Here is a 27,075-nt window from a genome sequence, read left to right on the forward strand (position 1 = left end):
CAGGTCCAGGAGGTCCGGATCCTGCAACGTGCACCAATCTTTTAGCCAGGTGAAACAGGCTGCCTCGTAGTAAAGTTTTATATAGGGTAGGGAAAAGCCTCCTCTCTCTTTTATGTCTATTAAGATCAGGTGTTTAATCCTAGGTTTCTTCCCTTCCCACAGAAATTTGGAAATTTCTCTTTGCCATGTCTTGAGACAACCTGCTTCACCCAGTATCGGAATCATTTGAAATAAAAAGATTAATTTTGGAAGCACATTCATCTTTATAATGGAAATCCTACCCAGAAATGTTAATTTTAGTTTACTCCAGGTTACCAAGTTTTTTCTAATCTCTAGCCAAGTTTTGGTGTAATTATCCTGAAATAAGTTTATGTTCTTGGGGGTGATCCAAATACCCAAGTATTTCGCTTTTGAAGAGATTTTCAGGCCCAATATTCTTTCTAAGTCGTCCTTTTCTTCTGTGGTTACATTTTTAACAAGCATTTTTGTTTTTGTTATATTCAGCTTAAAGCCTGCCACTTCTCCAAATTCTTTAATCAGTTCCAGTACTCTTTTCAGACTTTCTTTAGGGTTTTCAGTCATAACAAGTAGATCGTCCGCGAAAGCTTTAATTTTATATGTTTTGTTTCCCAGAGTGATGCCTTTAACAAGCTGATCCCTTCTTATCTGATTGTTCAAGACTTCCATCACCAAGATAAATATCAGTGGAGACAGTGGGCAGCCCTGTCTGGTTCCCTTGTTTATTTTGCACTCCTCAGTAATTCTTCCGTTGATCAATTTTGCATATTGTTCCGAATAGATGGCATTTATTCCTTTACAAATATTTTCTCCCAGTCCGATTTCTTCCATTAATTTTTTCATAAACTTCCAGGACACGTTATCAAAAGCTTTTTCAGCGTCTACCAACATAACAGCTGCTGGTTTATCAATTTTAATATCCAAATATTCTAATACATTAATCACACATCTAATATTGAAACACGGACAACTTATAAACGCCATCTCCAACTCCTCGAAAGATTCCATCAACGGTGTCTCAGAAATTTTTTACACATCACTTGGGAAGACAGGTAAATTAATGTCAGTATACTGGAAGAAGCAAAATGATTCTTAAACATCAACCAAAACATTCTTTACCAAAACATTCTTAAATGATTCACCAGTGCCGAAGCAATGATTCTTAAACATCAACTTTGTTGGACTGGTCATGTTTGGATGCCTGATTATCATCTTCCAAAGCAACTACTATTCCCAACTTAAGAATGGAAAGCGAAATATCAGTGGACAACAGAAGAGGTTTAAAGATATTCTCAAGGCAAATATTTTAAAAATGTAGTATAAGCATTGATAACTGGGAAACACTGGCCTGCAAGCGCTCCCATTGGAGAACAGCCTTTACCAAAGTTGTTGTGGACTTTGAAGAAGCACAAACTCAGGGTGAAAAGGAGAAATGAGCTAAAAGGAAGGCACGTTCGGCAAACCCTCACCGTGATCACACTGTGGAAGGACGTGTGGATACAGTCACTTACAGACTCACTGTTATGACCGTTTTAATGGAAGACAATCTTACTCGGCTATGAGTCATCACCGAAGAAGAAATGCAAAGCCTTCATACTTAGACTGGAGCCTGGGGAACACCCTATTTGTAAATTGTAAATGACTACTGGGGAGAGCAGACTGTCCTTAAATGGAGCATTTTGCACAGTGGATGACAAAAAGCTGGCCTAGGTTGGTTGCCAGTTACTTTATTAGTTCAGTTACCCTCATCAGATGAGCAAAATCCAAGGCAGGCAGCAAACATTTTACAACTTGGCAGTGTTATAAGAATTTAAGGTCTCGAATATATAAATTAAATGTTCATAAATTTACAAGGCAAACACATACATAAGTATATAAACCATGTATCTGAAATAGTATAGGAGAGCAATCCTGAAACCATTTTGACTCCTAAATTGACCTCAAACGTTTCTCTGCAAGGAGGAAGGAAATGGGAAAGCCTCTCCATTGTCTTTTGCTTACCTGTCTTAAGGCCATATTTGTGTATGAATAGGGTGAGCCTGTGACCAGGATTCAGGCATTAAAGTACTTACCATCACAAAAGAATGAAGTAAGAATTCCCTAAACACACATGCATGTTCAGGAAATCATACACAACTTTAGCTGGTGAAAGGTCCCCGCACTGTGAGTGCGGGCTGAGACCTCGTCAGTACAGTAATATGACTTATAACACCCGAAAAGAAGAGGGCAGCCCTTCTTGTACCTCAGGTCAACCAAGGCACGGTAGGTGGCCATTCCACTTTCCCCATCAGGTGTGATGTGCCTTGTGGGGTTGGGGGGAGAGGCTTTAAGGTTCTGTGCTGCGTGTATTGGGGCCTGTGAAATGAGTCCCCTGCAGCGCCCCCTACGGGCAAAACCGAACAACAGGCACCTAGGACAAGAGCGCGACGACTGCGGTGCATGCCGGGAGCGGCGGAGTAAATAAATAAGGGCGCGCGCAGGGCACGCTGGGAACTCGAATCAGGGGCGGGGCCGGCAGGCTGGTCGGCGCGAGGTACGCCGGGATTGGAACGGAGGTTCTGGCGCGGGGCACGCCGGGATCAGGGCGGGCTGGTGTTCGGGGGGCCCAGCGCAAGGCCGTCGCTCACTCGGTGTCTCCGGCGGCGGCTGTTGGGCTCGGAGGCGCGACGGAGGCTGCTTCTGCCCGGCGGGGATGGCGGACACGGCGGCCTCCCCGGTGGGGAAGCGACTTCTGCTGCTGCTGGTGGCGGGGCCGGGCGAGGGCGAGGCGGCGGCGGGGCCGGAGCCTGGACCTGGGCCTGCACTGCCCTCTCGAGCCTGGAGGAGCGGGACCGTGCGGGCCATGAGCGGGGCCGTGCCTCAGGACTTAGCGGTGAGCGCCTTCCTCGGGGGCGGGGAGCTGGGGCTCGTGGCCTGCGTACGTGTGTTTATGTAGATCTCCCTCTCTGCCGGGGTGGGGGTGGGGGGGGTGCTGAGCTTCTGCTTGGGCTCCGGAGGGGAGGGGGAGGGGTTTATCCGCTTTCCTTCTTCGGCCGAGGGAGCTCAGCCTCCCTGCTCCGCCTCTTCCTTATCTGGTGGCAGCTGCCGCTGCCGCTGCCGAATCTCTTGTTACGCTTCGTCTCGGGTTTCGGTTGCCGCATCTATGGCCGTCCTTGGTGATTCCCCCCGAAGTGAGACAGCGCGCGGTGCTGCACCCGAGACCGTTTACCTCGGGGGTGAGATGTGGGGGGGGGGTTGTACTGAAGTGGCGGGTGGGAGAAGGAAGTATGCTGTGCGTTCCTGCTAAGGAATGTTTGTTCGTGGTAGTTAGGATTGTGGCGCCTCTGATCCCTTAACGCTGCGTATCCTGGTCTCTCTCTCTCTAGCTGCAGCGCGTTTGAAGTCTGGGAGCTTTAAACGTTTCGTGTTTTCCATCTTAGATCCCGTACTTTCCTTAGTTGTTGGGATCGCTGCTTATGTTTACTTCAGTGCAGTGTTGTGTTTTCCCTATGCCTTGCAGTTTTATTAGGTAGAAAGGATAATCTAAACTTCGAAGATGCTTCCACAAAAGTACCAGGTCGAGGGCTGCCAAGTGTTCCAAATAGGGCAGGTTGAGGCTTGTGTGTTCATTTCTTAATGGCATGCAGCCTTCTATGGGATATATATATTTGTGTCACTGGTCGAAAGCCAGCACTGATAATGGGTACCAGTTCAGTGCTGTTGCTATTACGATTATGCTGTTATTGTCTGTGAAGGATAGCTGCCAGTGTGATTATTTTTGAAAACACCATATCCACAGCACTTAGCTCTTGATTTCCAAGATTCAAAGTACTTCAGCTAAAGTGCCTGAGGAAGTTGTGTTCCAAACAACTGTGTAGCAACTACTTTTTTGTACCACTTTGTGCTATGCTAGTACCATTGCCTTTTTACATCTGCCATCATACCTTGGTTGCCTATTCTGGCACTGTAAAATAAGGATAGGATGTTTGGTGAATCCCTTTAGGCCCTAAAAGCAGAGTTATTTTTCAGATTACCCCCAATTTTTAAAATTTAAGGTGACTTAATTATTCAGAAACTAAGTACACTGAAGACCCGGAGAAGGCTCTTTCCCATCTGGTTGATAGAATCAAATCGATTTGTCATTCTGTTGCTCTGTTATTAAGTAGGGTGCAATACAATTTGGAATAAATTATCCTAAAAGTATGAAAACATTGAATTAGTTGCAAATAATTGCCTAGGAAAGAGATCTTGGGAGTTTCAAAAAAAAATCCTGAAAATATCAGCTGAAACTGTTTAAATAATTGACAAATCATGTGGGCTGTGTTTATATATGAAAATAAGAACTCTGCTGGAACAGATCAAACACTAACCTAGGACTCAGCTATACAGCTGCAAATAAAACATTTAAAGTGTGTTTTAAGTGCAATATACCATGTGGCACTAGATGACAATGGTGAGCCTTATGGAAAATTCAATGTCTTTTTAAAAAAGCATTTTCAGAACGGTTTTTATATGTGTATAGTTTCCACCCTTGACTAGCACGCTATGTCTGTAGTGGCCATTACGTATGAGACACCCACAAGCAGGGCATGAGAGCAAAACCCTTACGTTGCGGCTCTTCCCAGCAACAGGTATTCAGAGGTATACTGCCTCTTATTTTGTAGTTGTATATAGCCGTTGATAGTCTTTTTCTCCCATGAATTTGTCTAATCCCCCTTTCAACCCAAATTGGTGACCCATCAACATCTTGTGGAAGTAAATGTTATAGTTTAACTGTTTGAAGAAGTCTGATTCTTTTTTCTATTCTTATTCTCCCACAGTTCCACTTAGCTGGATTCCCTGGGTTCTAATATTTTAAGAAGGGGGAGAGAAACATTCCCCTCTCTGCTCTGTATCTTGCAAATTTTATTCACTTCTGTAATCTGCTCCCTTGCTCAACTTTTTCAAAAACTGCATAGCCCAAATCTTGTTATCTCTTAGGTAGATATTCCAGTCTCCTGATATATTTTTCCCTTTTCTGTACTTTTCCCAAGTTCTACAATAACTGGGCTCCTGAGCCCCACAGGGGTGCCGCAGAAAGAAGGTAGTTGGTGAAGGGAGCCGTGGGCTCATAGGGCCTCTGCCTTATGAGTACTTTTAATTTAGAGATAAGGCGATTAATTGGTGACATGAAAGAAGTTGATAAAATTATGCATGGCATGGCAAAGTTTTTATCCTTTCATAACACTAGAACTCATGGACATCCAGTGAAGTTGAATGTTGGAAGATTTAGAACATACGTGGTGCCATTTGGTGATTAGCTTATATATTTTGAGTTTATAACACTGCGTAGAATCCTCATTAAAAATCCCAGTATAATTGACTAGATTTTCCAGGAAAGGCATGGTCAAATACAGATATGATTGACCACCCCCTTTCAAGATTTCTGTCAACATTTTTACACTGAACAAACAGGGGCATCTGTGCATGCTGAAAAAGAAGTAGCAGTAGTGTTGAACAGGGAATGGCCATAGTCGGTTGTGCACATGCTTAGCATGCAGAAGAACCTAGAGGTTTATTCCCCTTGCTGGAAGGAAAGAAAGTCAATGTAGGCAATATAGGGCTGATAGATGGACTATACTGATTTCTGTGTCGGCAAGAACTAGGCCCCTTTATGATTTTTATGTGCAAACATGCTATGAGTAATGTTTTGCACTGTTTTGCAGATTTGTTTCAGTGGACCTCTGAGGGTTCCTCTTCCTGAGGCGTTCCCAAATTGTGGTTCATGGACCATCAAGATTCAGTCAGGTGGCCTGTCGTGTATCTATGAATTTTTGGTTGAAGGCACAAGATGGCAGAACCCTTGCATTAAATATTCATATTGATTTTATTATTACTGCTTTTATTATCTTGCATTTTAATGTATTACAATTTTAATTCTATGGAATTAAAATTGTAATGCAATGAAATTGAACATAAAAGAAATAAAAGCAGCAATTAAAATGCAATTAAAATCGTATAGCATGGTAGTTTGTTACACAATTGCTGTAACAAATTGAAACATAATTTAAGTGTTGCACCAAACTCTTGGCAATTTTCAAGTGGTCTGTTTTATAATTCTTAACACTTTTCAGAGTTGTGTTTGTGGGAGTGATAGTCTGAGACAACTGGAACCAGGATGAGAAATTAAGGCTTAGATATGTTCAAGTTTTCAGAATACCACAATTTATAATGGGGTGTCATCTAGATATTGTTACATTGGGCAAGTTACTTTAGTAAAAATGCTTTCAAAGAGACTTCTCATGCTTAGCATGCCTTGTCATTATTTAGTGATAGTGAAAGGCTTACTTAATATGCAGCTGGCAAACAATTTGTTTAATTTCTGAGCATGGTATGTTATAATCTAAAAGAGGACATATCCCTTTCCAGGGTAACGGTGTGCAATGTAGTTACAGTTGGAAGATCTGCTGGGGAGACTCTTTTTGTCCCATCAGCAGCTGAAGTGCAAGTGAGGATGTGGGAGGGTTCAGCTTAGACTGAGGAGCTCCCTACCTGGGGAAGTCAGTCTTGCCTGCTCTCTTTCTGTTTTTCTGCCATCTGGTTAAGGTGATCTTGACCTGCTGGGTTTTTTGCTGATGCCCTGACTTGGTGTATCTTATCTTCAAATTTTTAAAACTCTTGTTAGGATTACCAGTAGCTGTTTGGCTATTTTGAAGATGCTACCAAGTGCCTTGATCTTTTTTTTTAATGGAAAGGTGGGATATAAATACATTTAATTATTAAGCAATACTAAATATATAATATAATCAGTAGTAAACAATTAAAAGCCAAAACTTTGCAAACTTTTCATCAAAACTCAGATAATATAGGATTATTAGGATACAGAGCAGGGCAATATTTTTAAAATAATGTAACATTTGCATTAACAATCCATTACAGACACTTCATCAAATAAAGCTAAACATCAGGAAACTAACCACTAAGGAATCTAAATATAAAAATCCAAGCAAAAAAATAAAATGAAACAAGATTGGGAAATGGGAATATAAAGAAGAAAATAGGAAATTTGAATTACCCTCAAAAGCATTCTGATTAGCCCCAGAGATCATTATTGTACTAAATACAATAATAAAGTACCCAACTGGCTCCTTATTTGTGTGTTCTACATACACCTATTAATCCCTCCTGTCTTCCAGGGACAAAAATAGAAGTAAATAATGCTTTATCTCTCACTAGAGGTAGCAGGTATTAGAGCATCTCTTCCACTTTTGCTTCCACCAGCTTCTCATTTACTGAAGGCAGAAAATCTTAACCCACCCAACAGAGAGAGGTGAAGACCTTCCAGCTCCCCTTCATCCAAACATTATAGTACTTGCTGGTGACAATTTGTTGAGATGTGACATGACTCCCAAAGGGGCAGAGTCAATTTTATTTTTATGTTCTGAACTGCCCTGAGATCTATGGATGAAGGGTGGTATACAAATTTAATAAATAAAAGAAAAGAAATACAAAGTGGAATATCTCTCCTAGAAAATGGTACATCCTGGAGAATAGAATTTCTCCTGGGTGATTGTTTCCTTTCCAGATTTAATACAACAGGACTGTTATATAGCAGCTCTGGATCAGAGAGGGGTTGGACTAGAGCAGCTGCAAGCCAGGCACTTCCCCCACTGTTTCTTATCTTATGCATACCTCCATGCATATAGACAAGACTCTGCCTCTGTCTCAAGCCTTGTATGCGAAAGGGGTGAAATCTTGTCACCCTTGCAGCAGAAAACAATGGGTGGGGTGCAGAGGAACCTCTTGTTTTTTCTTCCCCACACTGCATCCCAAACTGAAGAGACCCTGGCCTCTTCCAAAAGCCCCGTTTGCTTGCGTCATAGGTGTGCCAGTGGGGTTAAGATAAAATTTGTAGTGAGGACAGATAGAGGTTTATCTGGTAAGCCAAGCTGATATTTGTAGACCCCTATTCATGACAAGCATTTTGCTGACTGATTGTTGTGACTTTGCCCACATGTGTTTGAAAGAACCCATTCTGGGATCTGTTGCAGATATTTGTGGAATTTGACCGGTGCAATTGGAAGCAACACGCCTGGGTGAAAGTTCATGCTGAAGAAGTGATCGTTTTGATGCTGGAAGGGTCTCTTGTTTGGGCCCCTCGAAATGACCCAGTTCTGCTTCAGGGAACTAGAGTGTCAGTTGGGCACTGGCCTGCGTTGGTGAGTATCTTCATATAGCTTGTTACCCTTGATAAAAACATTCCTTATGTCAAAGTCTGAATGGTGGATTGTTTTGTTATGTGTCTCAAGGCCTATTTTTTCCAAGTGTCTTTGTTTCTTGTAATTCTTATCTAGGCCATTGTGAAAATGTATTCTAATAAATGGAAACATGTAAGATTAAACCTTAGCTGAGGATTTTTATCCAGCTGAATAATACGGTTTTAGAAACTTTTTAACTTGAAGAGTTACTTGGTGTGCTGTTGTATCTATATTAACACCCAAGTTATGAAATAAACTCGAGCTTCTGCTAGATAGTTGATTGATTCCTTTCAGCAGATGATGGAGTAAAGACTTTTTCTCGGAAGCATCTAAGGAGGGTAAAAAAAGTGAGGAAATACCGGTTATAATAGCACTTTTAAGAAATAAGTATGCTACCTTCTGTTTTCATGCAGTCGTGTTTTTTATATTCTCATTCACAGACTTTCACTCCCTTGGTCGATAAGCTTGGCTTAGGTTCTGTGGTTCCTGTAGAGTCTCTTGTAGACCGAGACTTGAGATTCCTGTCTGATGCCACTGGACTACGTCTCTTCCAGGTATATTGTTTGTTTGTTTGTTTGTTTAGTTATTTTAGTTATTTTAGTTATTTTAATTTATTACCTGCCCTTCACCCTAAGGTCCAGAGTGGGTTACAACAATTAGCAGTTTTAGAGGTACATGTGGTAGAGGTATCATGACTTCAGCAATATGGTCCTGGAATTCTCTCGCTTGTAGCATTCTCTTCCATGCCAGTTAAGCAGGCAAAAAGGGAAGCAAGGCAATAAGCAGGCAGAACACTTACACAGCTAATTCCATTAGACCAAGAGGACTAAGGTCCGACAAAGGTCCGTATAGTTAAAGCTATGGTTTTCCCAGTAGAGATGTGTGGAAGTGAGAGTTGGACCATAAAGAAGGCAGATCGATGAAGAATTGATGCTTTTGAATTATGGTGCTGGAGGAGACTCTTGAGGGTCCCATGGACTGCAAGAAGATCAAACCTATCCACTCTTAAGGAAATCAGCCCTGAGTGCTCACTGGAAGGACAGATCCTGAAGCTGAGGCTCCAATACTTTGGCCATCTCATGAGAAGAGAAGACTCCCTGGAAAAGACCCTGATGTTGGGAAAGATGGAGGGCACAAGGAGAAGGGGACGACAGAGGATGAGATGGTTGGACAGTGTTCTCGAAGCTACGAACATGAGTTTGACCAAGCTGCAGGAGGCAGTAGAATACAGGAGTGCCTGGCGTTCTCTGGTTCATGGGGTCACGAAGAGTCAGGCACGACTAAACGACAACAACAGCACATGGTCAATGGCTTTTGATTTCAAAAAGTGGCTTGCAATATGGCATGAGGATCTGCAATGAAAACAAAGGCATGGGAAAATCCCACCTTGTTGTGCCTGAAATAGTTCTTTAGATTACGAATTTAATTTAAAGCACTTTAGTGCTAATGAAATGAAAAACAATTACATGTACCAAGCTTAGCTTTGTAGGCCTTCATCGTTTTTGATGAGGTAACTGACACTCAGGACTACTTCTCACATTATTTTGTGCTGGAAAAGCCTCTTCTGTGTGATGTGAATTTGAGCAAGTTGTTTTTCTCTGTGATAGGCAAAGTACTTCCAAGATATTTACTATATGTAAGACCAGCTGGCTTTAAAATCTTGCATTATGGAATGTAGTAGTTTTGGGATTTGCACTGGCTGGGGTATAAATAATAAAAATTAATTTTATAATGCAGTGGTGTGTGCTGTAGAAAAGTAGCCTGAGTACACTATGTTTCCTCATGTAGACCAATCCCATAGAATTTAAATGCAGGATAAACATTAAGAAATAAATCCATACATTTCTGTCACCATGGGGAAGGAACATCAAGAAACAGGGGGAAAAGAAATCATAACAATCTAGGCCATATAAATTATGCTTTTACCCCGTTCTTGAACAGCTATTACATATTTTTAAAAATTGTTTGCAGATGGCAACTGAAAGTCAGAACCAAATTCTCCAACAACAGCCAATATTGAGGGAAGCTGTCAATTCATTGGTCAGTGATCAGAAGCTTCAGGAGATATTTAGCAGAGGTAAGATCAGCTGGTTTTAGTTTTTTAAGGAACCTAATTGGTTCTCCTGAAAATTATATTCAGCTTACAGCTGCTTCTTAAGATCCTAAGACCTGTTCCAGCTTTATCATAGGCTGTTACGTATGAAATTTCAAGATCTTGAAACTGAGGAATTAATTGAGCTTTGCTGTGAAGGAGAAAGCTCAATTTTTCCTAAATTTTCATTTCCTTAACACTCTGTTTTCTTGTTTGAATCAGTTTTGTTGTTTGAGTATGAACTTTAGCTGCCCTTTCAGGAGAAAAAAATGTTTATAGTCCTTATTGTAACAGTACTCTGGCATGCTAGAGGAATGCAATAAATCAGTAGGGTAGAGCAACTATATTAATCTTAAGTCAAGAGACAAGAAGAGAATCAGCCATGGAGAACCACTATCATTAGTCAAAAATTAATGACTAAGACAGTTGTTATTAATCAAAGGTTAATAAAGAAAGACATTGAAGAACGACTATATTTAGTTATATATTATTAAAATAAGAGTTGGAGAGAGCTATTCAGAGGAGCTTAAAGGTTCCTGACTGGCTTGGATTTGAAGGAGTCGATTACCATGACTATCAAATGTCATATTGGAGCTATACGATTGACGACTAGTATTACATGTTTAGCACAGAAGGGATCCAGAATACTCTGGCCAGAGTATTGATAAGGGGTTCTGATCAGAAGTATGTGATCCTCTTTTTGGAGCACCTCCACTAGATTCCAGGTTGTTTTTGGGCACAGTTCAAAGCATTGGTAATGAATTTGAAAGCCCTAAAAGGCTTTGAATACCAGTGCAAAAAGATCTGAAGGAGAGATCCTTCCGGCAACACTGGATTTGTGTTTGGTGGGGATACAAGAGAGTACCTGGCACCAAGGTGGCTGCACCAAGGCCCTGGAACTGCTTTCCTTCCTAGGAACAGCTATCCAGCCCGCTCTCTGGCCATTTTCTGACAGCTGGAGTCCTCGTCCAGACAGACCTGTAGGTTATTGAACTGAGGGTATTTTGCTGCTGCTAGTTTTTAATTTAACTGACTATTCTTACTCGTTTTGCTTCTATTTTTATCTTCTCATATGTTTGTAACTGTATATTTAGTTCGTTAGCCTGCTGCATTGGGCCACTCACTGTGGCAAAGGAGGGCTTTCTCCAAGCATTCATGGAGTAGTCACAGATATCAAGCAGCTATTGTGTTTGCACAAATGGTTTGTTAACTTGTAGGTGTAAAAACAAAAGCAAGAAGAATTCATTAAGAAGTTAGCACTTGAGTTATTGTTTTCAATATGACGTAACTAAATTCAGAATAAACATATCCACCCTTTGCTGGAATTTTAGAAACAGACATGTAAATGAAGACACAGAACTCCACAGTATTGTGGTGATTACTTTTGTTATCCCTTGTCCCAAAACATATCCTAATAAAGCTTTATTTGTGTGTTACATTAAGAGACCAATGCTTTAAGTCCATGCTCACTTTTAATGCTTGGTGCAGTGGCACTGGTTCGGCTGATAGCATTCTCGCTTGGGGTTCTTTCCCAGGTCCTTGCAGCATCCAAGGTCAAAGAGTGAAGGTGTACCAGCCAGAGGAGGAAAACAGCTGGGTCTCTGCTGTTGTGAGCTGTCAAGATCCTATCACCTGTCTGATGGAGGTGGTTTTGACTGAGGTGTGAAGCTTTTCTTGCGGTTTCTTGATGCCTGATTTCCTTTCTTCATTTAACAGTTATTTACATGGTCTTAGTTATGTTGCGTGGACTGTGACATTTAATACAAGCACACTCAGCATGAGCAGAACTCTGACAGTTTTCAGCATTTAAGCAAATTCTAGTCTTTTATAGTTGCAGCCAAGAAAAGCAGTCGGAGTGGAATATCCTAATGGTTAGGGAATGCATCATTTTCAAAGTACAAACATCACCTCCTGCCTTTCTACCATCTTACATTTATTTCCAGTCTCCTAAGCTTATAGAGCCAGGATCTTTTACAAGTCCTCCTTAAAGAAAAGATTGCATTCCATATTTTGCCAAAATCATTTTTGCAACCATGAAAATGTATGTACTATTAAAATGGAATAAGTTATGTACAATTACTTCAGTTACATTTATAAGATTGAAGATGATAAGGGATATGGAATGGGAGCACAGCTTGCAGGGAAAAGGCAGGTGAAGAGGGACATTGGGGAAGCTGCTTTTATGATCAGTATCTGACCAGTCTTTATGATTGACTTTGTCTTCTCTCCCTCTCCCCCTTTGTTGCCCACAAAAATCAGACTGGTGAAATCAAGTCAGTGGATCCCCGACTGATTCATGTAGTGATGGACACCTCTGCACTGAACGAGGTACACATACTGTGTTGCACCAGGTCATTATATTAGCAATAATGTTTTAAAGATCTCATCTCAAAAACATATTATGACAGCTGTCTTAAATGTATCTATATTTTCATAGAGCTATTAGTTTGACTTCCCAGTTAAGGCTTCAGTCCGTTACAGACTTAAGCTGAGTAAATTCCATTGAATTCAAGGGACTTATGAATGAGAAGGTATGCATACTATAGCATTTATAGCATACTATCGTGCTATAAATCTTTTAGGTATCCTGGTCCCAAGCTGTATAGGGTTTTGCACACCAGTACCATCACCTTGCTCCTTGCCTAGTAGCTAATTGGCAACTAGTGCCAATTCAGCCCCAGTGAGCAGTCAAGTCACTGCATTCTGCAGCAGCTGCAGCTTCTGGGCCAACCTTAGGAGCAGCCCTACCCAGAGGCATAGCAGTACAGTGGTATCTCGGATTACAGACGCTTCAGGTTACAGACTCCACTAACCCAGAAATAGTACCTCAGGTTAATAACTTTGCTTCAGGATGAGAACAGAAATTGCGCAGCTGCCGCGCGGCGGCAGTGGGAGGCCCCATTAGCTAAAGTGGTGCTTCAGGTTAAGAACGGACATCCAGAACGAATTAAGTTCTTAACCCGAGGTACCACTGTAATAGAGGATAGCAGTGTGTGGACTACAGTGATCATTGTATCCTGGTCCAGAAACAGCCATAGCTGTCTTACCAGCCAAAGCTGGTAAAAAGCATTCCTACTCAGTGAGGTCACCTGACTCTCTAGTGACAGAGATGGATCCAGGAGCACCCCAAGACTATGAACCTTCCTCTTAGAGTATACAACTCCATCCAAAGCAGGCAGCTGATGAACTATCTGGATTTGGGAGCCACTCACTCATAGTGCCTCTGTCTTGCTTTGATTCAACTCATTTTGTTGGCCCTCATCCAGCCCACAACAAAGTCCAGGCAGTGGTCCAGAGCTCTTGCACAGCCTCTTCCGTTTCAGTTGTTACAGAGAAATAGAACTATGTATCATTAGCGTACTAGTGACACCTGACCCCTAAGCCCCTGATGTTTAAAGCAATGTATTAATTGTTTCATGGCCAGGCTCATTTAAAACCTTTGGCACTGGCTTCTTCTTTGTAGTGATATGTGCTTTTATTTGTTATAGGGAGCTTCTCTAAAGGCAGCAAAAGCATCAAAAGGAAAAAAGAAGAGAGAAAGTGTGGAAGGGAAAGATGGACGAAGGAGAAAAAATTCTTCCGATACTGGGTGTGATCATGCAACGAAGAAGCTAAAGGAGAGGGGTGAAGTGGATAGCAATGGGAATGATGGAGGTGAGGCAAATAGGGGAGCTTGGAAAGGATGCAGCAGCAGCGACGTGACTCTGGATCCAAGGGCCAAGCAACTTCCTCCATTTGTCCCTCAAGTTAATCGCAGTATTCGTTTTGCCACATACACCAAGGAGAATGGCCGAACTCTTGTGGTCCAGGATGAACCAGTGGGTGGTGAGCCACCTATGCCCTTTGCTTCCTTGTCTTCAACTGCTTCCCAGGCACTGCTGAGTGGCAGTGGTAACCAAGAAATGGCAAAATCATTAGAGCAGGTCAGCCAAGTCCAGGTGCCTGCCCCTGCCATTATTGCTACAGCTGGGCCAACGCCAGCTACTGTGCGGATTCCAGATGCTGGCATGTCAGCAGCTACTGGACAAGAAAAACAGAAGGCAGGCCATTTGCCTGTTCAGGGAGAGGTAAGCCATTTACAGTCAGCAGAGTAGTGATAATACATAGCACATATATATATAGCACTTTGTATACCTTGTCTTGCTGTAACTCTTAGAATAGCTGTGTTAAGGCTATGTACAGCTGTACAGTTGGAGCATTATAGCGGACTTGAGATCCTTACCTGTTATGATTGATGTGGCCATCTAGCAGGATGTGGAATACTACGACTGCAGACTTGTGATCTGGTAGGGTCTTACGTTTTGCTCAGTGTACAGTGTGTTCCTCTCCAAATTTATACATTAGGGAAAGGGTACTGGGTTTCACAGTAAAGAAAACTTGAATTCATAGCCTCTGGTTTAGTATATCTTTATTGTCCATAAGAACACCCCCCCCCCAAAAAAAAAACGTGATTTCTATAGCTACGTGGGGAAGCTCATGGGGAAAATATGGCAACTAAACTTACAAGAGAGATCAGTGTGTTTATATTTTAATCTTCTATAGATAGGCAAAACAATCCTACTTGGTCAAGGGAGAGAGACTCAAAGGCAAACAAAGCACCAAATCCAAAGCCCTGCTGGGCTTTGCAGAAAAGGGGAAGGTGTCATTCCTCTTTTTTTCCTCCTCCACTAGAGGCTTTTTAAAAAAATGATTTTTCCTGCTATTGGGACCATTGGGAGGCACAATAACTACGCTAGCCCCAGGGGTAATGTACTTTCGTCCTGTTTCAGGGGCATGTCGGGATCCAAAGCCTCCCCCAGTCCACCTGCAACACACTCCTTGAATACCCCCTTTTTGCTTTCTCTGCCATCAGAGCAAAAGCAAATGAATGACAGCCATGGAATTTTTGACACTTGCAAGGCAGCCCCACCCATAGCTCTCCCTCTTCCTCACATAAAGGGAGATCTGCAAAGTCCTGGGACACCTAGGGACCATAAGATGGTAGCCTAGAGGGAGCAGTCAATAATTTTGGAATGGTTGTTTTGATACACATGTTGCCATTTTAGAGTAACATTTTAGAAATTGAATTAAAAATATTGAATTTCATTTGTTTTTCTTTTCCATTATACCCATTCTTGTTAGCATTTTGAAGCAAGGTTTGCAGAGATACAATAAACTCATTTAAAATTTTGAAAGTTTTAAATTAATTTGGGCAGCCTGCAGAATCGGGGCATTTTGTCTCATGTCTTGACTGTTGTTGTGCAACATGTATATTTCTGATAAAGAACAAGCTGCCAAGAGGTACTGCAAAGGCAGTATATTGGGGAAAATAAAGCAGGCTTCGGGAAAGTGTTTTGTCCTCTCTTGGGAGAGGAGAACAACTGACTGGTTTCCTGTTTTGTTTCAGATTTCCCCCAATTCAATGTTGGCTTCATCAGGGTTTGGAGTGGCACACTCAGCTGGTTCCCAACCTGTGGTGTTTGACAGCGGGCGAAGCCAGTCCAATGGAGTAATAGCTCCAGAGAAGAAGCCTGTTGGATTTCCATTTGGTAGTAGCACTGGTCATGAGGTCCAGAAAGACTCTGATTTATCAAATAACTTGTTTTTTCAGTGCATGTCCCAGAATCTTCCCTCCAGCAACTACTTCACAGCCTTGTCAGAGAACCTTGCTGAAGAGCCCGCTAGTCAGGACTCGTTAAAAAAAAATTCAGAGAGCCTGAGTGCGGGCATCTGCAAAGGTAAAGCTCTTGCAGGAGAAGCTAAACCTGGGACTCAGTTGGGCAGTTCTGTGGACCGGAAACTGCCAGCGGAATCCATGCCCACGCTTACTCCAGCTTTTCCCCGAAACATTATGAGTACTCGACCTCCAGAAAATCACGAGAATCTCTTTTTGCAACCCCCCAAACTCTCACGAGAGGAGCCCTCAAACCCTTTCTTGGCATTTTCAGAAAAATCAGAACTCAGTCCTTTCAGCAGCTTCGCCTCTTCATCTCAGCCAGGAGCAACTGCTACTCCTTCTCCAGTTCTTGGTTCCAAGGCAGCTTCTGGCTGGCCAGATTTGCACACTGGAGCTGACTCTTTAGCTAAAAAGAAAAGCTTGTTTATAACGACTGATTCCTCCAAGATCCTGTCCAGTGCACCTACTTCAACTCGCTTTCCCGGTGTTCAGAGTTCATCTACTCTGGGGAATGGCCGTTCCACCTCACCTATCGGAAGCTTGACACAACCTATTGAAATGCCCACGCTCTCCTCCAGCCCAACAGAAGAAAAGCCATCTGTTGGGCCTGGGCAGCAGGACAATCCTCTTATGAAAACCTTTTCTAATGTGTTTGGCAGACATCCGGCTGGCTTTTTCTCTTCACAGGCAGAGCTGGCACTGGAGAACAAAAACCCCTTTGAAACTGTGAAAAGGTTCTCTTTAGATGAGCGGAGCATGCCGTCTAAGCAGGATTCTGATTCCAGTACCAATAGCGACCTCTCGGATATGAGTGATTCTGAGGAGCAGCTGCACACCAAAGCTTGTCTGAAGGGAATCCCAGAGCATCTGATTGGGAAACTGGGTCCTAATGGCGAGCGGAATGCGGAACTACTAATGGGCAAAGGAAAAGGGAAACAAACCCCTAAGGGCAGGCCTCGCACAGCGCCCCTGAAAGGTGACAGCTTTAAAGGAAGGGTTATTTGAGGAAGGCTGAAGGAGGGCTGCTTTTTGTTCTGTACTTCCATATTATCTGTGTGGTCAGCCGTGTGGTGTGTGACCTTCTGTCAAATATGTCCTCTGTGCATGTAGCCAGAAGCAAGGCATCAGAAGAACACACCACCAACCTGAGATACTTACATCTGTCTGCATGTACTTGCAGTTCATTTTTTGGGTGAAAGTATTATTTTGCACTCTTCACATTATAGAAAAACATTTACTCCCTTATTTTCAGGAAATTATAAATGGATACAATCTGGTTGCTGGCAGAAGTACATGTATGAACTGAATGTTAACTTAGAAGGACTGCTTAGGGAGCACAGCAGTGTATGCTACTGTACTAATGTGACTAGATGTTTCTGCATCTTGAAACCCCTAATTAATATTGATACTTTAGAGCAAGTTTAGGAACCCTTGGTATGAATGCTTAAGTCTCATGCAGACTTTTTTTTATGGGAAAAGACTAAATGCAAAGTGGGAGTGGAATCATGCCTGCTCCTGCTTTTGCCTGGCTGAAATTAGGAGTGATAGCCAACTTTACTCAGTTCAGATACAGCCATTGAAAAATGTGGACAGAGTAGTCCCATTGAATCAATGGATAAGTTACTTGAATTTCACTTAACTGCATATTACCTTATGTTTGTTGAAAGGCATGTAAATATGTAGGCCTGATCGAAGCACTGTCTTTGATATGTAGAGATTATCTGTATCGGGCTTGCATGCCCAGGCTCCTATGCTGATGCCCAGGTCACAAATGTCAAGTACAGACAAGTCCAGTCCTGCTGTCTGTCAAACCTAACATCGGTACAGTGCTACATTCTATAGGAGTCAGCATTAAATAAGTACTACTTGGAACTTGACATCCTTTCCCTCTGTTGTTCTGTTGAATGCCTCTAATTGTTAACTTTGCTTCATAGTTGGCCAGTCTGTACTGAAAGACATGAGTAAGGTGAGGAAGCTGAAGCAATCAGGGGAAGCATTCCTCCAAGATGGCTCCTGTATCAACGTAGCCCCTCATCTGCACAAGTGCCGGGAGTGTCGGTTGGAACGCTACCGGAAGTTCAAGGAGCAGGAACAGGACGACTCCACTGTAGCCTGTCGCTTCTTCCACTTCCGCAGGTAATAAAGCTCCCTGAGCATGTCGTGTTGGTATACTGTGCTTGTTGCTGGTTAATGTGTCACTTGGCTTTTGAATATTTTAATGGCAAGATAATGCTAAGTAATTTTATCTCTTCAAAATTGTACATCCTTTCTGCAATGACAGTTGCAATTCCTGCTGTAGCTTCTGAGGGCTCCTTGCACTCATAGAACTTTCCATTGAGCAGTGATCTCTGAACCCACTGGCACTTCTGTCCACCTGGTGCTTTTTCTTAGAATCATAGAATTGTAGAATTCAATCCCCTGCAATCAGGAATCACAGCTACATAATCCCTGACAGACTTCTGTTTAAAAACCTCCAGTGGAGAATCCACCACCTTCCAGAGTAGTCAGTTCCACACATCATCTGGAAACTGGCCTGTAAAATTGCACCAGAATAACATGATGACCATTTAAAGCAAGAGTTTAATATTTAAAAGCAAAAACAAAGATGGATTTTTAATGTAAATCTGATTTTTTAGATTTTTTTTAAATTTCAGGTACATTTCACTTTTAAAAAACCTTTCATTCATATTTTACTATGAAATCATTTAAACAAACTTGTTGAATTTTACACTTAAAACTCAATCCAATACTCTGTCAGGCATACTGAATTAAAACCTGCTTTTCTATATCATAGAACAAACCATGAGATGAAATACTTTATTTTTGAGGAAGCAAGCATTATACTATAGGTACTGCATTATTATGACAATTAAAAAATACTGAGTTCTTATCTGCTAATGTGAACATTTACTTTCCCTGTTACAGAGAGAGATGGTGTTCTTATAGTGGTATATAATAGGCCTCCACTGATAGGAGTCTCTTTGATCTCATGTAGGTGTCCTTCGGGGAACAAGGAGCGGGGTGATTTCTTATTATTCCCCCCCCCCCCTCCACTAGCTCTCCTGCACCACCCCCAATCTGTTCTGGAGGATGGAGGGTGCAGGAGAAAGGGGAAATTGCCTCCAACTGGATACAATCCATAGTAATTGCCCCCCTTACTTTTAAAATGTTCTGGGGAATTGGTCCATGGACCAACATACCCAGCTGTATTGGATTGTGTCTCTTGTGTTAAGTTAACAGTTTTGCTTGCATGCGAGCAGAAAACCAAACAGAAACCTATTAATGACAAAATATACCCCCTTCTCTAAACTGATATAATTGTGTGATACAAAAGGCATGTTGGTTGCATGACCAGAGACTTTGAATTATTCTCATAGATAGTACTAAGTACTGTAGAGTTTGAGCTACAAAACAAGATGTGTTGCTTATTATACCAAATGATAGGTGTGTACTCTTATTCTGGAAATGCTTGTATTTAGTTGGGTTGTGTCCAGCTAAATTATTGCACACACAGATGCTTCCTCCAACCTGCTGGAGCGGATCTGGGTGTGGTGCAGGAAGGAGGAAAGCTCTGTTGTGGTTGAGGAAGCTGTTCCAGACATGCAATTATTTAGTTGAATGCAGCACCATGATCTACATCCATATTTTTTCTTGATGATTTAAGCTGCATATTAAAAGCACCTTGATTTAAGAAATCCATTCTGAAAAATAGACATCTGTTTCAAAAGAGGGTTATATGCAGGCATTTTGGAAACCGTATGAGTCTGGCCTCACAAAGCTTTAGATTTTAGTGTGCATTCATGAAGGATGTTAATTGTATAAGACACTAATAAATATAAAAGACTAAGTTGCTTGGCAGGATGTCAATGTTACAGAAATGTGGTTAAACTGGCTTGGAACTAGTTGAAGTGGCAAAAGATCATGGATTCATAAAACTCATGGTGATGCATACCCTGCTTTAAACCATACTTCTCTGTACGTGTGAGTGCATGTTGTGCTGTTGAGTATCTGTTAACTCATTTGTGATCTAATGAAGAAAAGCGTGGGGAAAATAGTAATTATTATTAAGAATTTTGCCTTCTAAAAATGGTGGTATGCAAAATAAAGAAAATAGTTGATTATAATGTTTGTGCATCCTAAATAATATTGCCTCTTTTTGTTTTGTTTTTAAGAATCCCTCAGAGGCAGGGGGAGAGCATTGCTCAATAGCAGGACATCAGCTGTACATGCAGAAAGTCCCACGTTAAATTTCCAGTTAAGACTAGCCTAGATAATGCGCTCATTTGGGGGGTAGGAGATGTTTAGGCAGAGAGTGAGTGAGGTGTTGACCAAGGACTAACCATTTTAAGGTAGTTTATATGTTCTCTGAAAGAAATGGTGACAATTTGACAATTTGTTTTGAAATTCAGAGTTCCCCACTTTGTTTGTAAAGAGTACTTGCTTCCAAGCCCACTGTCCATTTATTCCCTGCTCTTTAACCAGTTACTGGACCATAATACGATGTGTCATTTTAATCCCATTATTGCTTTGGTACTCAATAGTTTTTGGTGTAGGGCTTTATCAAAAGTTTCTTGAAAGTGAGTGGAATTGGACACATCCTGCCCCACGTGCTTATTGGCACTGTCAGATAACTCTAAAAGGTTAGTTTGCAGAAGCCATGCTTGTTATTCAGGAAGACTTGCTCTTTAATATGCTTGGTAATTTTTATCTTTTAGAAATGCTGTCTACCAGTTTTTTCCAGAACAGATGTTAAGCCAACCGGCCTCTAATGATAGTTTCTAACAAAGGTTTCTACAGCACCGTGTCTTAAGGAAGAAATCTATCAATTGTACTAGTTCTAAAGAATAGCCATGGAGGAAACCTCCATTTCATTTGTGTTTTGAAGAGATTGTAGCTAATGTGCTCTTTTAACTAGCTCATAGTTTTGTTTCAGACTGATATTTACTCGGAAGGGTATACTACGAGTGGAGGGATTCTTGAACCCCCAACAGAGTGACACTGACGCTTTGAGCTTGTGGATCCCGTCTACTGCCCCTGCAGAGGGAATTGACCTGGAAACCTCCAAATACATCCTGGCCAATGTTGGAGACCAGTTTTGTCAGTTAGTTATGTCTGAGAAGGAGGCAATGATGATGGTGGAACCACACCGTAAGTTGGTGTTTTCTTTTAATCCATGTGTGTAACTGGAACTCGATTATTGAAGAAAAGATACCCAACCCATTACTCTATGGTTTATTCTGCAAGTATTTGAATACCTGCAAGTGTTGAATAGCCAATGGAGTTGCCCTTGTGGAGTTTGGAAGTGGATGGTGGCCTCTTTCTCACATACTAGTTTTGTCCAGCCAATGATCTAAAGCAGTGGTTTTCAACCAATGTGCCGTGGCCCCCTGGGGTGCCTTAAATGATGGTCAGGGGTGCCGCGGGCAACACTGGCCTCTATCCCTCTTTCCTTCCCTCTCTCCTCTGACGCTGTCTCACGTCTCTGCTTCCCAAAGGCTTGCTCAGCTGTTTGTTACAGCTGTCCTGGCTACAAGCTCCACAGGTGAATGGTGCCTCTGGGGCTAGTCAGGGGGTGCTGGTTGCCAGACGTTGAGGTGGCCTCGGAGTAAGCAAGCCAGCCAATCCACCAGCCCTTGCTGTTGGGAATGGACAGACAAGTTCTAGGCCCCTGTGGGGCAGTGTGAGGAGGCACCTCTCTTTCGAGCGGGGGGCAGCTCAGAGACCAGGGGCAGCAGCTGTGGCTTCTCAGAGGACTCCCAAGGAGAGGAGAGAGGGAAGGAGACTAAGGGAACACTCCACAAGGGAGGGTGTTCAAAAAAGGGTGAGAGGCTACCAGCTCTGCAGGCAAGGGGTGACATAACTGGGCTCCTGAGCCCCACAGGGCAGGAAGAATGTAACTGGTCAAGGGGGCCGTGGACTGAAAAAGCTTTAAAACCTCTGATCTAAAGGATAGTGATATTCATTTTTCTTTTACATATCACTTCTCTGGAATGCATGGAATTTATGAAAATGTCTTAATAAATCAAACCTTGGCCTTCTAATCTGTTAGAGGACCAATTTTCTTAAGTCCCATTTTTACATTATATGCTCTTATGTAACTAGGCGTGAGTAATTTCCTTAAGTCTTCATATAAAGGAATCTCTTAAAAATTGGCAATAAGAGTATAGGAAGAGCCCTGCAGGATCGGGCCAAAGGCCCATCTAGTCCAGCATTTTGTTCTTACATTAGCTAAACAGATGCCTGTGGGAAGCCCTCAAACAGTACCTGAGTACAACAACATTTTCTCCACTTGTATGCAACTGGTATTCAGGGATATGTTTTCTCCAACAGTGGAGGTGGAACATAGCCTTCATAACTAGTAGCCACAGCTAGCCTTATCCTCCATGAATTTGACTAGTCCTCATTTAAAAACATCCAAGTTGGTGGCCATCGCTGCATCTTGGAAACACCCCCCCCCCCAAATGTCTCCAGAACTATTGCATGAATTATCCTGAATCCAATACTGTAGATGTGTGATCCATGCATTCAAAGAGGCTTTTTCTTGAGTTTCTCAAACTCTTGTCTCTCAATACCACCATCACTTCTTTCTCTCAAACACATGTTTTCATTTTGAATTTGAACAACTTTTAATAAATTATTGTAAAACCAGGAGATTGTTGTAAACCAACTTTACAGCATGGTTCTAACGAATAATCTGTTAACATGTGCCTCCTTGATTTTATTTATTTTAATAGAGAAAGTGGCCTGGAAGAGAGCTGTACGCGGAGTGAGGGAGATGTGTGATGTATGTGAAACAACACTGTTCAATATTCACTGGGTTTGTCGCAAATGTGGCTTTGGGGTGTGTCTGGACTGTTACCGTCTCAGAAAAAGCCGTCCACGCAGTGGTGAGTACTTTATATTTGTCCAAGAATGCTGTAAAGTTTAGATGGGCGTTCTGCTTTTGGTGGTAGGGTTGGGGGGGAGTTGTTCTGTGTGAAGGCTACGTGATCAGTTTGCTGAGTTGCTAGATAAGATAAAAGATGATATGGATTGAGAGTATTGGCCTAATTTCCTCGGCTGCTGCTTCATCTTCCTGCTTCCTCATGGCAGCATAATACAGAATTACCTTCTATGTTGAGCTTAGCCGTGCCTTCAAGAACAGGGATGGCATGTATAGGATCATCATGTAGAATGAGGACAGTTGGAATAAGGAAGAACATAGGGAATCGCAGGTAAAATTCCTAATCTTGCACTAGGAATAGCTTAAAGAATTCACCAATGCATTCTTAAGGAACTTTCAATGTGACACAGTTGACCTTTGGAGTAAAGCATGGCATCTAATTGCTAGATGCTAAAGTAGGCCTTTAGTTATTTTCCAAGTGTCAGGTATTACCATTTAAAAAACCCAAGGTTTGGGATATTATAGACCCATCAGCCAGGAGCTAAGAAGGTCTTGTATTGAAATAACTTTGGGTTCTTCCATTTCATGTTTCTTTACCGGGTGGGGGAGCAAGGGGGAGGTGTGTGAGTCTTTCTCACCCAGCCTCCCTGGAGACAGTTCTGAAGGAAAATAACTTCTGAATAGTTTACAAAAGGCTTTATGGTTGTGATTCATATAACAATACTTGGTCATGCATAATTTTGCAATGCACTAGGTGTGCTTTTGCTAGTAAAATTGGAGCCCTTGATGGGGTAGTTTTTATTTCATTAGAGAATGCAAGCCTTTTCAATGCTTTGAAACTGAAACAGGAACTGTGTGCTTACTTAGGACAGATGGGAACAAGGGTTTCTGGCTGATTTTTCTATTTTGTCCTGTGAACTGTCCCAACCTATTATGTCTTTTTTAAAAAGTAAAAGGAATATAATGTTTGAGGCAGGATGTTCCATCTTTAAGAGGTAATGTGAAAAACTAGCGGAAAAGCAAGCACAAGGCTGCACAAATACACATTATTGATACACAAACACATTACTGAAAGGAGTTGTGGAGAGTTTCAACAGAGCTTGAAAAAACATCTTCCAGTGTGGAAATAGGACAGAATATTGATTCTAGGTTTGTGTGTTCATGTTTTAATCTTGCATACCTAATGGTTGTTGTATTGACACACCTTCCATTAGCACAGCCTTCATTAGCCCTCCAGCTGTTTTGGACTGAAACTCCCATCCAGCTGTGACTGTCTCTTAAGGGTTTTAGTAGCACATTAAGCACCACAACAGACGGCTGTTGCATGTTTTGTTTGACTATGAAGAGAGTGCTCAGCAAAACCTGCCACCTTTGAATTTATTAGTTTGAAGCCGTTGTAGTACTGGAACATGCAAGCAAGCATTTGGAAAGTTAAACGATCTAATTGTCTTTCTATTTCAGAGACAGAGGAGATTGGTGATGAAGAGGTTTTTTCATGGTTGAAGTGTGCAAAGGGACAGTCGCATGAACCAGAGAATCTCATGCCAACACAGATAATCCCTGGCACAGGTGAACCTATTTTCCATGTCCTATCATGTCTCTCTTCTTTGACAGATTTTATCCCGCTTTTCAGCCACAAAGGTTCCCAGATCTTGCAAATACCCATAATAAGATGGCCCCTGCTCTCAGGCTTACAATCTAAAAGACAAGGGGAAAGGGTTGAAGGGAGGAGAACAGCAGCAACCTTGGGCATGAGTTCATAGTAACAAATTTCTTATCACAATCAGCAGGAATGGAAAACAGTTTGCTGTCAGGAGCAAAAAGTTGCTGCTCTCTTAGCTGTGCCAGTGGCATGGCTCTGCTTCCCTCATTGTCGTCCTCTCTGCTACAACAGTTGGTGGAAGCAGCGGCCTAATGGTGCTGGCTTCTAAGCTGAGCTTTATAGGATCCTGCTTCCCTTCACTCTCTCTCTTACAGCCTGAGGTAATGACTGTTAGGTCCTTGTTAGGTCGTAGTTTGTTTTTGCTATCAGATCGAGCCAGGTGGATTCATTATTTGAATGCATTTTTGTAACAAGAGTGCACCTGCAGTTGCAGAGTTTTCATCGCTTACAAGGATGCTTATGAGGTTATTAAAGCTACTTGAGGCAGTTGTTAAAGAGAGTATCCTAACAATTAGTGCCATTAATAGTATTGTCACAACAAAGGTAATGATTTTTATGCAGACAGAGGGTCTCCCTTCCCAGCCTAAAAGCCATACTCTTAAACATAGGTTCACACTTGTAAAAAGCCTAGAAGATCTACCATTTCAGCTGTAAGCAGGAAGATACCGGACCTTGCATTTTAAGACTTTCAGATCTTGTTACAAAATTTGATACTGAGGTTTCTCACTTTTCAGCACTGTATAGTATTGGAGATATGGTTCATGCAGCCCGTGGCAAATGGGGAATTAAAGCCAACTGTCCATGTATTAATCGGCAGAACAAATCTGTGCTGCGACCTGCCGTCACCAATGGAATTTCACAGGTATGTGAACTTTTATTATGGCCGAAATCTGTTATGTGATCCTGTTAGAAATTGTCCACTTCCTCTAGGCATCCTGACCTGGGCTGTTGTTTTTGAAAAGAGTTGTTGGTATTTTGTGTGTTGGAATATTTATTTGCTATTGTTTTGTGGAATTTGAAGTGCCATGTTAATGAAAATGCAGATTATAAAGAAACAGCCATTACTAAAGATGTGCCTTTTTACATGGCCTCAGATAATGTGTCTACCAGTGGAATGTTTATTTTTTTCTGAGTTTGGATTCATAGAATCATAGAGTTGGAAGAGACCACAAGGGACATCGAGAACATTGGGGTGGAGGGCTCTCATTTGAGAGAATAATAAGCTACCCTGGTCTCCTTATCCAATATATTGGCTTGTATCCAGAAGAAGCTCATGTAATGGGTTCATGGAAGCTAAGTCATCCATCCCACTATCCTCCATTGCAGCCCTCCACCCCAATGTTCTACCAAGGGTTAGGGAGACCCTTCTGAACTGGGGGGAAGATGGACTCCCTTAAAATATTTTGAGTTTGTCTCGTGCTTGTGTCTAGTCTTAATATTGCTAGTTTTAAAAAACACTTTACATTTGTCTCAGTTGTTTAAAGAAATACTTAAGTTTCAGTTACCACGTTTTGACTTCCCCGTGTGTGATCCTCTGTTTCAGCAGCTGCCCAGTATGAATCCCAGTGTATCCACACCTGCAAATGAAAGCGCTTTCTCCAGTGGCACAGGGACAACAGAAGGAGGGCAGACGGACACTAATGTTATTCCTAAGTCTGAAGCTACGGAGGACAAAGCTGAGGAGCCTATTAAGACAGAGGCTCAAGGAACCAGTAACAGTGGGGAGACAAAACCTAACAAGTCACTATGTCCAGAAACAAGTCCCTCCTCAGCACTGCATTGGCTTGCAGATTTAGCTACACAAAAGGCAAAAGAAGAAACAAAAGGTAAGTTCTTGGAGAGCTGAAGATTTTTGCTAGAGAGCTGATTATCACCATGGAGAGAGAGGGATGTTTTTGAAGATGAGAATTTAGAAGACCGAAAAAAACAGGGACACTCCAAGATGGCTGCTTTTTGCATGTCATGACACATTGTTTTAATACTCTTGATGTTCATAATCCACACTGGGACATCTCTCTTTCTTAACCCAAATGGCAAACAGATAGTTCTGTGACGTTTCAAGCATGCCAAGGGATTAAATTTGGGTACTTAGCTATTCAGGGATGTTTAAAAGATTACAGCACTAATAAAACAAATGCAGCATGTCCCTTTCACATACGCTGCAACTGCATTGGAAAAAATACTTTTTAACATCTGTTGTAATTTCACAAGTGCTGACATCATTTATTTGATGTGAGGGGAGTCATATCACATGGAATTCCATGCCTGTCTGAAAATTTGGTAACTATCCAAACAGTGGTATTGCACCTGCATTTCGCATAGAATTGTAGAGTTGGAAGGCACCACAAGGGTAATCTAGTTAACCCCCTGCAATGCAGGAATCTTTTGTCCAACATGGACCCAAACTCACAACCTTGAGATTAAAAGTTATTCTGGACTAACCTATCTGTTTTGGCTTTGTAAAACTGATACATAATTACTTGGTTTTGTCCATTTCTTAGGCCATCTTAGTACATCTTAAACTGGTAAAGGTGGGGGTTGGGTTTT

The 27,075-nt window shown here is 41.9% G+C and overlaps 1 protein-coding gene across 4 annotated transcripts in view; it reads left to right on the forward strand.

Annotated features, from left to right (window-relative positions):
- Window positions 1-2,590: 2,590 nt before the first annotated feature.
- KDM3B (lysine demethylase 3B) overlaps window positions 2,591-27,075 on the forward strand; it is a 42,450-nt gene continuing 17,965 nt past the window's right edge. The window contains exons 1-14 of one of the 4 annotated variants that reach the window (XM_081851196.1): window positions 2,591-2,890; window positions 8,004-8,195; window positions 8,675-8,788; window positions 10,206-10,311; window positions 11,862-11,986; window positions 12,586-12,654; window positions 13,815-14,393; window positions 15,713-16,958; window positions 17,917-18,118; window positions 20,916-21,130; window positions 22,717-22,869; window positions 24,327-24,434; window positions 25,263-25,390; window positions 26,075-26,354. In XM_081851196.1, coding sequence (XP_081707322.1) covers window positions 2,711-2,890; window positions 8,004-8,195; window positions 8,675-8,788; window positions 10,206-10,311; window positions 11,862-11,986; window positions 12,586-12,654; window positions 13,815-14,393; window positions 15,713-16,958; window positions 17,917-18,118; window positions 20,916-21,130; window positions 22,717-22,869; window positions 24,327-24,434; window positions 25,263-25,390; window positions 26,075-26,354 — 3,697 coding nt within the window. In that variant the 5' untranslated portion in view covers window positions 2,591-2,710. Of the gene's footprint in view, window positions 2,891-8,003; window positions 8,196-8,674; window positions 8,789-10,205; window positions 10,312-11,861; window positions 11,987-12,585; window positions 12,655-13,814; window positions 14,394-15,712; window positions 16,959-17,916; window positions 18,119-20,915; window positions 21,131-22,716; window positions 22,870-24,326; window positions 24,435-25,262; window positions 25,391-26,071; window positions 26,355-27,075 lie in introns of all 4 variants that reach the window. The other 3 variants (XM_081851195.1, XM_081851197.1, XM_081851198.1) reach the window with 3 other exon arrangements.

This window comes from Podarcis erhardii, assembly GCF_964252035.2.
Source record: "Podarcis erhardii genome assembly, chromosome: 2".
NCBI lineage: Eukaryota > Metazoa > Chordata > Lepidosauria > Squamata > Lacertidae > Podarcis > Podarcis erhardii.